This window comes from Stegostoma tigrinum, chromosome 22, assembly GCF_030684315.1.
Source record: "Stegostoma tigrinum isolate sSteTig4 chromosome 22, sSteTig4.hap1, whole genome shotgun sequence".
NCBI lineage: Eukaryota > Metazoa > Chordata > Chondrichthyes > Orectolobiformes > Stegostomatidae > Stegostoma > Stegostoma tigrinum.
Genome location: NC_081375.1, coordinates 53,852,182 through 53,866,631, shown reverse-complemented (window position 1 = coordinate 53,866,631; position 14,450 = coordinate 53,852,182). Strand labels below are relative to the sequence as shown.

At 50.3% G+C, this 14,450-nt stretch overlaps 1 protein-coding gene across 5 annotated transcripts in view; it reads left to right on the top strand.

Annotated features, from left to right (window-relative positions):
- The first annotated feature begins 348 nt into the window (after window positions 1-348).
- The window catches only part of LOC132210880 (proton channel OTOP3-like), a 33,858-nt gene continuing 19,756 nt past the window's right edge, over window positions 349-14,450 (top strand). Inside the window, exons 1-4 of one of the 5 annotated variants that reach the window (XR_009447083.1) lie at window positions 349-427; window positions 529-583; window positions 2,829-3,197; window positions 3,987-4,122. Coding sequence is in view for 2 of the 5 variants with exons in the window: in XM_059653840.1 (XP_059509823.1) it covers window positions 379-427; window positions 2,829-3,197; window positions 3,987-4,078 (510 nt within the window). In the remaining 3 variants the exon portion in view is untranslated. The other 4 variants (XM_059653840.1, XM_059653839.1, XR_009447082.1 and 1 more) reach the window with 4 other exon arrangements.

Genomic DNA, 14,450 nt, shown 5'->3' with positions numbered 1-14,450 from the left:
CTTGGCTCAGTTCTCAGGATTTTCGATGTTGGCACTGGTGAAGTGATTAACGCACTCGGTCTATGGAACTTGTGATCAATGGCCAAGGCCGGATGTGAGACCCCATAAAACACAGCCTGATATTACAAATCTACATACAATCAGCAGCTCAATTACAGCTGATTGCCACACGCTGTGATATGACTTGCTTTATTATTAACATGGTGCGTAATCATTCCTCTAAACTATTATTTTATGCATTTTGTGATTTATCGGAGCAGAGGGCAGTGTGGGGGATGGACGGCAGTCTGAGGAAGGGGAAATGCAGTTCAGGGATTGGGAGGGAGAGCAGGGAGAGAGGCGGGCGCAGTCGAGAGGTGAGGAAGATCGCATTCTGCAATGCTGCTCCAACTGGCGCTCTGTCGCGGAGAAACAAGAAGAGAGACAGGTTTGTTGACTGAAACTTGTCATGTTGGAACAGGTAATTGTCACAGCGACAATTCTATTCACTGATTGATTCCAGAACAGCACTCCCTTTTATCTTGGCAGAATTAAGGAGCATTCTCCTGCAACACACCCAGATTAGTACAGGCTGTGGAGACAGGTAGGCATGGTGATTTGTTCCTGTTCAGAAAAACAAATGTTACCTTCCAATGCGTATTTAATGTTCAGTCCCTTCACATATACAGCATGGAAGCTTCACGCTAATTTTGTGTGTAGTTTCTACCGTGTTCAGAGTCTATGCGCGTGCGTTCGATCTATTAGGGCATTTGTTTGATGAGATTATTGCTGACCAGTCAGTGTCATTGGAAATGATTTATCCTGTGTTGTGGAACGTGAATGAGTCACGGAATTTTATGTTCCCTGCTCCCCTTTTCAATAACCGATCTTGTGCACAGGTAAAACCCTCAGTTCAACACAGTCAGCCCAAAGGAGTCTGGCCCTCAGCCTGGGTCAGACAGCAACAGCCAAGAGGCTGTGGGGTGAAGCTGGTTTTTGAAGAAGAGTCGACTGTGGGATGGAGTGCAGGAGGAGTGAGGTGATGTCTTGCTTCGTACAGTCACAGTGTCCCTGTGAAACATCTCACTAAAGCTGCTAAGATCAATTGAAATGTCCACAATGGAGACTCATTGATGGTTGTTACAAGAGGGTATGGAGTAATGGTGAAACACTGGGATTAAGGTACATGATCTGAATAGATGGACTGTCCAAAGGTTTGAAGAATGTAGTTAAGTCTTTATCTTGCCTCTATTCTCTCCTTCCTCCTCTCCCTCCTTTTCTCTCCCTCCAGCCATCCCTATTCTACCCAGTGCTGCAGGATCTCATCGAGGTGTTGGAAATGTTCGAAGGATTCCGCACCGGGGAGGGGAAGAGAGGGAGAAGCAATTTGGTCTGATGGAGGGTGTCCATAGCAGGTTAGGGAGCAGAATCTTAAAACGAGAGTAAGCCATTCAGGGAAGGGACGGGGTGATGTTCGAAGGCATTTCCTCACATGACGCTAATAGAAACCTGGAGTTCTGACTCCCAGAAAATCCCTGTGTGCTGGGGACCTCCTGCTGTTTTAAGTCTGAAATGGATAGCTTTTCCTTCTGACTAAGGAGTTAAATGACATACTCCCACTCCTCATTCTTAATTCCTTAAAGAAGGTGAGTAAAATTGATTAGCCATGATCTCATAGATCGAGGGAACAGATGGGCTGAAAGGCCTGTTCCTAGCAATTAGCTAGCAGGAGGATCTCCAGAAGTTCCAATCATGAGGGGCATGGATGAGTTGAATGGAGGGTGTCTTTTCCATTGGGTGGGGGATTTCAAGGCTAAGCTGCATATTTTTAAAATAAGAATCCAAGAATCCCTCCATTTGGGAAGCAGGCTATTTGGGCCATCAAGCCCATAGTGACCCTCCAAAGATCATGTCACACAGACAAACCACCCCCCACCCACCCACCCACTCCAACCCCTCCAACCCTGTATGTTCCATGACTAATCCATCTAACCAGCACATTCTTGGATACTATGGATAATTTAGCATGGCTAATAGATCCAAACTGCACATCTTTGGATTGTGGGAGGAAATCAGAGCACCGGAGGAAACCTATGCAGACATGGGGAGAATGGGGAGTTTGCACATTCTCCCCATGTCTGAGTGGGTTTCCTCTGGGTGCTCCAGTTTCCTCCCACAGTCCAAAGATGTACAGGCTAGGTGGATCGGCCATGCTAAATTGCCTGTAGTGTTCAGGGGTGTGTGGGTTATAGGGGGATGGGTCTGGGTGGGCTGCTTCAAGGGACAGTGTGGACTTGTTGGGCTGAAGGGCCTGTTTCCACACTGTAGGGAATCTAATCTAAACGTGCAAACTCCACACAGACAGTTGCCCGAGGCTCGAATTGAACCTGGGTCCCTGGCGCTGTGAGGCTGCAGTGCTAACCACTGAGCCACCATGCCGCAGACACGGGGAGAATGTGCAAACTCCACACAGACAGTTGCCCAAGGGTGGAGTTGAACCCGGGTCCCTGGGTTAGGGGAGAAAGTTTTAAAGAAGACACAAGAGGTAATTTTTTTACACAGAGTGGATTGCGTGTGGAATGAACTTCCAGAGGAAGTGGTGCGTGTGGGTACAATTACACCAATTAAAAGACATTTAGATAAGTACATTTGGAGAGATATGGGCCAAATGTAGGCCGGTGGGATTATCTTAGTCGGGGATTGTGTCAGCATGAACTGGTTGGAGCAAAGGGTCTGTTTCCGTGCTGTATGACTGTGTGATACAAGGAGGCCCTGTTACAATTGCTCACTCTCTGTCTATCCCCTCCTGATTATTACAGGCAATTCCCTAGCTTCTATCTCTCTTCCAGAAGCAGCAACTCAAGAGTGTGGGAAAGCTCAGAAAGTGGCAGGAAAAGAGGAAGCCGGAACAACGGAAGCGAACCTGCCTGACGAGACGATGGTGGGGAAAGGGAGAAATGAGTCAGCTCAACAGGCTCGGCCAGCAGCTGAGAAAAGCAGCAAGCTCCTGTCTGGCCTCCTGGCCATGAACATTGTGCTCCTGGGAGTTGCCATCACGCTCAGCGCCATCTTCAACACTGCGTCTGTCCCAGGAACCCACGTCCTGATCCTCCTCATGGTCCTCAGTGCCCTGGCAGTGGGCTGGATGACGTTTCACAAATCCATGAACCATTTTGTTCCTCATCAGGACCTGCACGCTGGTGCCATCTGGCTTAGGGGTGAGTGAAGAGATTACAGCCATGACCTGTTAGCAGTTTACAGTATCCACATGGAGATTTTGTCCAGGGTTGGATGTGGTACATTGTGCTGTGGGGGTGTAGGCTTCAGTGAAGGAAGCAAAGGACTGAAAAAATGATGAAGAACGTAGGAGAGGCCAGTGAGGAAGGTCGCAAACTGATAAGAAATGCTGGCAGTTTATGCTTTGTTTAGATATGAGGAGGCAGGAAGTTTCAGGGGAGGGTAAATTTCCCTTTCTTGGGTCCTGAGTGTCTAGGCTGTGAAACATGTCCTTGTGATTTCATATAGGCATTGCCCAATGAGGGAAGATCATGGTGTTTTCAACTCCACCTGGACAGATTCCAGAAACTTCTATTGTTCCTCCCACACCGCCCCCCCATGTTCTCATACTCTGGCACTGGTGACCCAACAACATTCATCACACCCAACACCCCCAAACACCAACAACCTGGGCTGGCCCAAAGCCCACCTCTCATTTCTGAGACTTTGGCCCAGTAGCTCCATTGTAGAGCCGTGAGCCCCCACCCATCACTGCAACACCACACGGTCCCCATGTCAGCCCCAATCTCTGCATCAACTCGCTCCCAATTCATGTTCCCCACTTATCTGTTGTCCTTAAAGCCTTACGTCAATCTATCCCTTTACACACGTCAGGCAAACTCACCCACTACCCACCACAGGCAGAATTCAGGCATCACATTGTGACCTCAGTCTCAATATGCTCCCTATCGAAGCTGTAGAAATCAGTTACATTCTTGGTGTGATTGCAGGAGCAGTGTTCCTGTTTGGAGTCTGCAGTGGTGTGCTTGACATTTTCAAGGTGGATATTTCCTTCAGAATATTGACAAAGCCGATACAATGAAGGTGGTCTATCCCATTGTAGAAGCAGTCTTCATCAGTGCACAGGTGAGTCTCAAGCCAGTTTCAATGACATTGTTGGGGAATTTAACTATCACCTGGCCCAGTGTTCACTGCACCTTTCCTGTGGCATGTTAACCATGCAACCATCAAATCATCTACCTACCAACCAACGAATAATTTTGTAAATGCACACACGTACTTTAATATTGCTGAATAAATCCCCCCTTTTTGAACATTTTTAAGATTGCACTCGTCAGGACAATTCACAAGAATTCCACTACATAGGGGGAAAACACTTATACTGTAAGAAAAGAAAATACTGATTGGCTGATGAGTGGACTCTGATTGGTGGAAGCAGTGCCATGGAGAATGCACCTGTTAGATAATTACTGACAGTTAACTGCTAAACTTGCTCAAATTTAAAGCAAGCAGATTTACTCTGGATGGCCAAGACATTGTAAAATGCATAATTGTTTTTAATGGTTTCCCACCACAATATTAGCTGGATATAGAATCACTGGGAACAATGCAAATTCATTTACCAGAATGATAGCCGAACTGTGGGGTTACACCCAGCAGGAAAGATTGAATACACTAACACGCTTCACATTGGCAAGGAGAGAACTGAGAATGTTTTGAGACTGACATGAATAAGATAGAGGTAAAGCATCCAATAGCTTGAAGGACAAGGGCAGCAAATACATGGGAACAACAATGCTTGTAAGTCCTGTTCTAAGCCTCTCCCCATCCTGACTATTACAGAACCTTGACTGTTGTAATGTCAACATCATGACACTCCCAAAAACCATTTGCACAATCAAATACCAACCATCAACAACAGAAGCATTACACTGTGTATTATTCTCATACACATAGTCACCCATTTGTTGAAATGAAATCAGCCTCATCCCTCTCATTTGGCTCCATCCATCTGTATCAACATATCCTTTCACCTAATAACTAATCCTGACCAAAACCCTAACCCTAACCCTGACTCTAAGACTAACCATAACCCTTCACCTCAGCCCTAATGCTAATTTTTTCTTTCTTAATAACATTAAACCTACTTGTAACCCTAACCTTCACCCTCACCTTGACCCTAACCATATCGTTCAGCTGTAGTCTAAACCTAACACTATCCCTCACACTAATCCTAAGCACAAACCTGATCCTAAACCTAACCCTGACCCTAACCCCAGCCCTAACCCTAATCCGAACCTTAAATCTCATGCCTAAATCTCATACTAATCCTAATCCTGCCCCTAATCCTAACCTAAATGCTCAAACTTATCCTAACCCTAAGTGTGATCCTCACCCTCAGCCTCAACCGAACCTGAACCCCAACCCTAACTGTAATCCTAACACTAGCATTAACCCTATCCCTAATCTTAACCCTAACCCTAACACTAGCATTAACCCTATCCCTAATCTTAACCCTAACCCTAACCCTAACCCTAACCCTATCACTCTAATTTTTACTGTAGCTGTAACACTATCTTTCCTCTCTGACCTTAACCCTAACTCTCAGCCTCACTTCACACCTAGCCTTAAGCATATCTCTTACCGTCACCCTAACCCTTACTTGAGCCATAATCCTCACCATGCCTCTCAACCAATCTCTAACCCTCAGCCTAACCATCGCCCCAACCCTGACCCTAACTATAATACTGACTTCTAACTCTCTAACCTATTCCAAAACCTACCTTAGCCTTTCTCTCTCAACCTAATCCTAATCCTAACCTTAACTCCAAATCCAACTCCAACACTAATATTAATACTAACTGTCTGCATCACTCTCAGCCTAGCCCCTTCCCTAACCCTAACCTTAACAGTAATAGTGACTTCTACCTCTTTAATCTAACCAAAATCCCACTTTATTCTTCCTCTCTCAGTCTAAACCCAACCATAACCTTAACTCTAACCCTAAAACTGACTGTAACACCAACTGTTGCTCTTTGCCTGAGCCCTAGCCTTAATGTTTCCTTTCTGAATAACTCTAAACCTAACCCTAACCCTCACCCTATCACCCTCACCCTAAAGTTTCCTTTCTGAATAGCTCTAAACCTAACCATAACTCTAACTCAACTCAAACCTTAACCCTACGCCTCACCCTTTATTAATGACTTGGACGAGGGGATTGAAGGATGGGTCAGCAAGTTTGCAGATGACACAAAGGTCGGAGGTGTCGTTGACAGTGTAGAGGGCTGTTGTAGGCTGCAGCGGGACATTGACAGGATGCAGAGATGGGCTGAGAGGTGGCAGATGGAGTTCCACCTGGATAAATGCGAGGTGATGCATTTTGGAAGGTCGAATCTGAAAGCTGAGTACAGGATTAAGGATAGGATTCTTGGCAGCGTAGAGGAACAGAGGGATCTTGGTGTGCAGATACATAGATCCCTTAAAATGGCCACCCAAGTGGACAGGGTTGTTAAGAAAGCATATGGTGTTTTGGCTTTCATTAACAGGGGGATTGAGTTTAAGAGTCGTGAGATCTTGTTGCAGCTCTATAAAACTTTGGTTAGACCGCACTTGGAATACTGCGTCCAGTTCTGGGCGCCCTATTATAGGAAAGATGTGGATGCTTTGGAGAGGGTTCAGAGGAGGTTTACCAGGATGCTGCCTGGACTGGAGGGCTTATCTTATGAAGAGAGGTTGACTGAGCTCGGTCTCTTTTCATTGGAGGAAAGGAGGAGGAGAGGGGACCTAATTGAGGTATAAAAGATAATGAGAGGCATAGATAGAGTTGATAGCCAGAGACTATTTCCCAGGGCAGAAATGGCTAGCACGAGGGGTCATAGTTTTAAGCTGGTTGGTGGAAAGTATAGAGGGGATGTCAGAGGCAGGTTCTTTACGCAGAGAGTTGTGAGAGCATGGAATGCGTTGCCAGCAGCAGTTGTGGAAGCAAGGTCATTGGGGTCATTTAAGAGACTGCTGGACATGTATATGGTCACAGAAATTTGAGGGTGCATACATGAGGATCAATGGTCGGCACAACATTGTGGGCTGAAGGGCCTGTTCTGTGCTGTACTGTTCTATGTTCTATGTTCTATGTTCTATGTTATCCTTATCCAAACTCTAACCCTAACCTTAACCGTAACCCTCAGCCTAAAATTAACCCTGTCCCTCAACCCCACCTTAACCCAACTTTAACCGAGCCCTAACACTAAACTTAACCCAATCCTAACACTAAACTTAACCCAACGCTCACCCCAGCACTAACCTTAGCCCTAACTTTATCCTTTCTCCCTCATTCTAATCCTGACACCAACCTTGACCCGAACCAGAATTCTAAAACTAACTAAACTTTTATCCGAACATTATCCTTTCTCCCTAAACCTAACAGTAACCCTAACACAAACTATAACTCCAACTCTACCTGTATCACTGACTCTAATCCTCAACCACACCCTAACCCTAGCCCTAACCCGAACCCTAACTCTAACCCTTGTCCTCACCCAAACCCTCAAACTCATCCTCAGGCTAACTCTAAAGCTAAACTTAACCCTAACCTTAACTGTAACACTAACCCTAATCCTAATTCAAACTCTAACCTTTGACCTAACACTAATCTTTACCCTAACTCTAACACTAACCTTATACTTTGTCAGTAAACCTAACCCTAACCCTGACTCTAACCCGAACCCTCACCTTCGCACTCACCATAACCCCAATGCTAACCCTCACCCTGACCCTCACCCTTCCCTCAAATCTTAACCCTAAATTAACCCTGTGCCACATCCTTGCCCTCACCCTAAGCCCAAGTCTAACCAGAAACCCCAAAACCCATCCTCACTCTCACCCTAACCACAACCCTCACCCTCACCCTCATCCTAACTTTAAACCTAACCCTAAATCTAAGACTGATGCTATCTTTAAACTTTACCCCAACCCTAACTCTAACCCTAACTGTACCTCTAATATAGCCCTAATGTAAACCCTAAAGTTATGCTTAAGTCTTACACTCATTACACTTAACCAATCTAACCCGAACACTCACCGTCACTCTAACCCTAACTATAACCCTCACTTTCGACCTATCCCTAACCCTAACCTTTAACCCAACCCAAACACTTGCCCTGAATCATCTGCTAAACCTAATCCTCACCTTAAACCTAACCTTCAAACTCATCTTCATCATTTCCCTTGCCCTAACCCTAACCCTAAATGTAACCCTATCCCTATCCCTAAACCAGACACTCACCTTGACCCTAACCCTAACCTTACTCATAGCCCTAACCTTAACACTTAGCTCATCCTCACCCTCAACCTTGCCTCAACCTTAACCCTACCCCTAACATTCAGCCTATCTTTCTCCCTAACCCTACCCCAACCCCAACCTCTAAGCCTTAATCTACACCAATGTTTTTTTTTCCCCACATTGGCTGTTATCTAGCCAATGGGGAACTTCAAGCCAGCGTCTACAGGAAAACAACACATACGGACCAAATACTGAACTACAGGAGCAACCATCCCAACACCCACAAACTAAGCTGCATTAGAACATTATTCCAACGAGCCACCACACACTGCAGCACAGAGGAACTACGCAGAGCAGAGGAAAATCACCTACACAGTGTATTCAAAAAGAATGGGTACCCTATGAACACAGTCCGCCGATTCCTCAGCAACAAACCCAAACAAACAGACAAAACAGGCTCAGAAACCATAACCAATCTCCCCTACATCAAAGACATTTCCGAAATGACTGCCAGACTACTCGGACCTCTTGGCATCAGGGTAGCCCACAAACCCACCAACACGCTTAAACAGCAGCGAATGAACTTAAAAGACCCTATACAGACAACAAGCAAAACAAACGTCATCTACAAAATACCTTGCAAGAACTGTGACAAACACTACATTGGACAAACTGACAGGAAGCTCGCCACCAGGATACATGAACATCAACTAGCCACAAAACGACATGACCCACTATCACTCGTATCCTTACATACAGATAAGGAAGGACACCACTTTGATTGGGACAACACATCCATCCTAGGACAAGCCAAACAGAGACATGCACGAGAATTCCTAGAAGCATGGCATTCCAACCGGAACTCCATCAACAAACACATTGATTTGGAGCCAATCTACCACCCCCTGAGAAAAAGAACAGGAAATGACATCATCAACACAGGAAATGACATCACTAACCCAAGGAAACCTAACCAGATAAATAGAAAGCGGGACATAACACCAGCGAATCATCGGAGGCTCACTGATGACGTTACCTAGAATGGTGACTGATTGCCTAGGAACAAACCTTCCAGCTCAGTGAACCAGCTTACATCTGGAACAAAATAAAGACCCACACTGTTGTGGACCGGGAGAAGGAAAGCACTGTGTTGGAGGTGGAAGGAAGACGTCGGGTTTGCTGTGCACCCTTGCAACTGGTGGAACTTAATGCTGGCTTAGGCCTAACGCTGGTTCAGGGGAGCAGCCAACCTGCAACGATGGCTGCGGCAAGCGCTCGTGCCCCAGGTCAGGGGGTCCGGAACACCATCCGTGTTTCCGTAAAGAAGGTGGATGAAGGTGCACCTGTGGACCGCACCTTCTTCATGAAGAGGGTCCTGTTGGACTGTTGTGGGTTCGCTGCTGCAGACATTACTGCCTGCAGGATTTCCCCGGAGGAGGTTTTTACGGTGTGACCTTTAGGAGTGCCAAGCTTTGCGAGTGCTTCCTGGAGGTTTTCAAGGAGAAAGGAGGTGAGGGCCCCCTCTCTGTATTGACTGCAGTCCCGCTGTTTGTGATGCCAGCGCAGAGGAGCCGTATGGTGACTGTACACATGTACAACCCGCATGTGCCAGCAGTTGATGTCCTGACCTTCCTTGGAAGGTACGTGAAGGTGGAAGGGGACCTAACTGACATCATGGACCCCTTCGGGATCTGGACCAGTAAGAGGCAGGTCAAGGTGACGCTGAGGATGGGCGTGGACGGGAATGTCATACACCCACCGTCCAGCTTCGCGATTGGCAGGAGCAAGGGCTACCTGACCTATGCAGGGCAACCTAAAGTCTGCCATGCCTGTGGTAGGTCAGGTCACGTGGTGGCCGACTGCAAAGCCACCATCTGCAGGAACTGCAGAGAGGACGGACACCTTGCAAAGGATTGCCCACAAGAGAAAAGCTGCAACCTTTGCGGGGAAGCGGGCCACCTCTATACGGCCTGCCCGCAGCGGGGTACCACCTACGCCCAGGTCGCCGGCAGGGGCAATGCAGGGCTAGCCCCCCCGGAGGAGAGGAAGGCACCAGGACCCAGCAAGGACCCCACTAATGTGCAGGAGAGCCAGGTCGTGCAGGAGGGCCCAGCCCCGCAGGATGGGCCCAAGGCCAGCAAAGCGCCCCTGCAGGCTCTGCTCCCCGCCGACATCCCAGAGTCGATGGAGGCGGCGACAGGCGACCCAGGGGAGTGGACGACGGTCCGGAAAGCGAGGAGGAAGGTGCGCCGACGGGCCCAGGAACCGCAACCATCAGGCAGGAAGAGGCAGCTACAGGGGGGCTATAAGAGCTCCTCTGACGAGGGGGATTTGGAGACGGCCCGCCCGAAGCAGAAGTTAAAGATCTCCAGGGAGAAGGAAAGCAGCACCCCACTTCCAGGTGATGGGTGGCGTCCTGAGGCTCCCTCCGACACCCAGTCAAGTGCCGCTGGGGCACTGGAGGGCCCCCCGGAACTTCCAGGCGGGAAGGAGGAAACAGCGTGTCCCCAGCCTGATCCAGAGCCGGACCTCCTACCTCCGCACCCCTGACGGGGGGATGCCACCCGGAAGGCAGCACGGACGGTTTCCTGAGCCCGGAGAGCGTCCAGCAGTTAGCCCGGGCAATGGGCATGAAGGGGCAGATGGAGGGGCTGGACCTTGGGCTTGGGAAGGGTACTGCGGTCACTGCCCACAATGGGGGTACGAGTTGCGAGTATTAATGTGTGCAGTGTCAGGTCCACCGCAAGATGTGTATCCACGTTGGCCTACCTGACCACCATCAAGGCGGACCTCCTGTTTCTGCAGGAGTGCGGGATACCGCACCTCGGCAGGTACGGGAAATGGTCCGGCGCCTGGACCTGTGGGCCTTCGATCTGGTCGGGGGGTAACGACTGTCGCTCCTTGGGCCTGGCTATTCTGCTGCGGGGGCGCGACTTCACCATCTCTCAAGTTCAGGGGGTGGTGGGGGGGCGCCTCCTAGTGGCTGACGTCACCTACAGGAACGCTCCCCTGAGGCTGATCAACGTGTACGCCCCAGTGGTACGGAATGAGCGGTTGGCCGTCCTGCAGCGGCTTCCACCCCTGCTGGCTACGTCCAGGCCGGTCATCCTAGGCGGAGACTTCAACTGCATCATCGATACAGATGGAAGATCCGGCATGGGGACAGCGGGTGGGGGGAGTCAACTGGACGTCACGTCCAGATTCCTGATGGGCACGGTGAAGGACGCCAAGCTGCTCGACGTCTTCAGCACCCCTGCAGACGGAGCGCAGCAGAGGTACACCTGGTCGTGGCCAGACGGGTCTATCCGCTCAAGGATAGACTTCCTGTTTGTGTCACGGGCGTTCTCGGTCAGGTCCACCGGCGCTGAGCCGGTGTTCTTCTCTGACCACTGCCTCCTGCTGGCCGACTGTCACTTACAGGACGACCAGCCGGCCGGCGAGGGGACGTGGAAGCTCAACACGACTCTGTTGACCCCAGAGAACGTCGAGGAGCTTAAGAGGGAGTACGCTGTTTGGAGAACCATGAAACCCCTTTTTGAGTCTCCGGGAGACGGTGAAGGAGAACATCAAGAGGTTCTTTGTCCTCAAGGGTGTTCGGAAGGTGAGAGAGAGGCGGGGAAAGCTGTCGCGACTCCAGAAAAGGGTGCAGAACCTGCTCCTTCTGCAGTTGATGGGGGTCGATGTCATGGAGGACCTCCGCGAGGTGAGGGGCCAGCAAGCCTCGCTCTTCGCTGCGGAGGCCTCCAGGATAATCTTTCGGTCCAGGGTCCGCTCCGTGGAGCAGGACGAGACGTGCTCACGTTTCTTCTTTCAGAAGGTGCACAAAGAGAGCTCTGTGCTTAGCCGGCTGAAGGAGGACAACAGCTCAGTGACGTCGTCTCGGCCCGCATTTTGAGGATCAGCAGATCCTTCTATGCCGGACTGTACGACACGAAGCCCACGGACAGCACGGCCTCCGAGTCGTTCCTGTCGTCTATCACGGAGGTCTTAGACGACGGCACGAGGGAGTGGCTGGACCGGCCAATATCCCTGGACGAGCTGACCACAGCCCTCAGGTCCTTGGTGAGGAATAGGACTCCCGGGAGCGACGACTTACCGGTCGAGCTGTATTCTGCTCTGTGGGACCTGGTCGGCCAGGACCTGCTGGAGGTGTATGATAGTGCACTTCGGGCAGGGGAAATGTGCAAGTCCATGAGGAAGGGCATCATCACCCTCATTTACAAGAGGAAGGGGGAGAGAGAAGAAATTAAGAATTGGCGTCCCATTTCACTATTGAACATGGACTACAAAATCCTGGCCAAGGTCATAGCCAACCGGGTCAGGTCTGTCCTGGAGTCGGTGATTCACCCTGACCAAACCTGTGCTGTGCTGGGCAGGAAGATCGCTGAGAGCCTCGCGCTCATCAGGGATACGATCGCCTATGTACAGGACAGGCGGGTGGACACCTGCCTCGTCAGCCTGGATGAGGCGAAGGCCTTCAACAGGGTCTCTCATGCTTACATGAGGGACGTCCTCTCCAAATTGGGGTTTGGGGAGGGCATCCGCAATTGGATCCGGCTGCTCTACGCCAACATCGTTAGCGCAGTCTCGATCAACGGGTGGGAATCGGACAGTTTTCCCGTCAGATCTGGAGTCAGGCAGGGCTGTCCGCGCTCTCCTGCCTTGTTCGTGTGCTGTGTGGAGCCCTTCGCCGCATCCGTCAGGAAGGACGTGAGCCTGAAGGGCGTGACTATCCCAGGCAGCGAAGGCCTTCAGGTCAAGACCTCCCTGTACGTGGATGATGTCGCCGTCTTCTGCACTGATCGTCGGTCGGTGAGTAGACTATTGGACATCTGCGGCCAGTTTGAACTGGCCTCGGGTGCCAAAGTCAATAGGGGTAAGAGCGAGGTCATGTTCTTCGGGAACTGGGATGACCGCTCCTTCATCCCCTTCACCGTCAGGACAGACTACCTGAAGGTGCTGGGTGTTTGGTTTGGTGGAGCTGAGGCATGCACTAAGACTTGGGAGGAGTGTATCACCAAATTGAAGCAGAAGCTGGGCAGGTGGACGCTCCGGTCCCTCTCCGTCGTGGGCAAGAACCTGGTTGTCAGGTGCGAGGGGCATTCGGTACTGTTGTATATGGCGCAGGCCTGGCCTATTCCCTGGACCTGTGCCACTGCGGTCACCCGGGCCATCTTCCACTTCATTTGGGGGACGAGGATGGACCGGGTCCGCAGGGACACTATGTACAAAGACCTGGGAAATGGGGGAAAGGGCGTACCGAACGCCACCCTCGCCCTGACGGCTACCTTTGTGTGCGGCTGTATCAAGCTGTGCGTAGATCCTCAGTCCGCAAACACCAAGTGTCACTACTTACTGAGGTTCTACCTGTCCCCGGTGTTGCGAAGGATGGGCCTGGCCTCGTTGCCGCGAAACGCTCCGAGTAGTTGGACTGTTCCGTACCACCTGTCCTTCGTGGAGAAATTTTTGAAAGGAAACACCTTTGACCACAAGGCCGTCAGGCAGTGGTCAGCACGTCGTATCCTCGAGACCCTTCGGGAAAAGGAGAGGGTGGATCCCGTCATGTGGTTCCCCACGCAGACTGCCAAAGTCATTTGGCAGATTGCCTCATCGCCAGAACTTTCAAACAAGCACAAGGACATTGCTTGGCTGGCGGTGAGATGGGCTCTGCCAGTGAGATCCTTTCTGCATGCCCGGAATCTCTGCGCCACCGCACACTGCCCTCGAGGTGGCTGCCGGGGGGGACTAGACTGTCGATCACCTCCTTCTGGAGTGTGCCTATGCGCAGGAGGTCTGGAGGGGGATGCAGTGGTATTTGTCAAGGTTCGTCCTGAGCAGGTCCATGACGCGGTGAAAGACGCTCTTTGGTCTGCCAGCTGAAAGAACTGACCCCAACCAAGTGTTGCAGACTTTCGCACTCCAAGGTCCAGGACTACGTGCTGAGGGACGCGCTAAAGCTTCGGGCAGCCGCCGCCAAGGCGCGGTGGGGAAAGATCACAGTATGAAACCCCTCATCCAGAATAGAAAAAAGGGCGCTATGTGGTAACTGGGCCCAGCTGGTGCCTTCCCCAACTGGTCAGGGGGCCAACGGAGACTGTGCAGGGAGACGACTGCTGGGGTATTTTCTTTGTTTTGTTTTTTTTTCTTCTTTTTTTTCCTTTATTTGGTGTACATA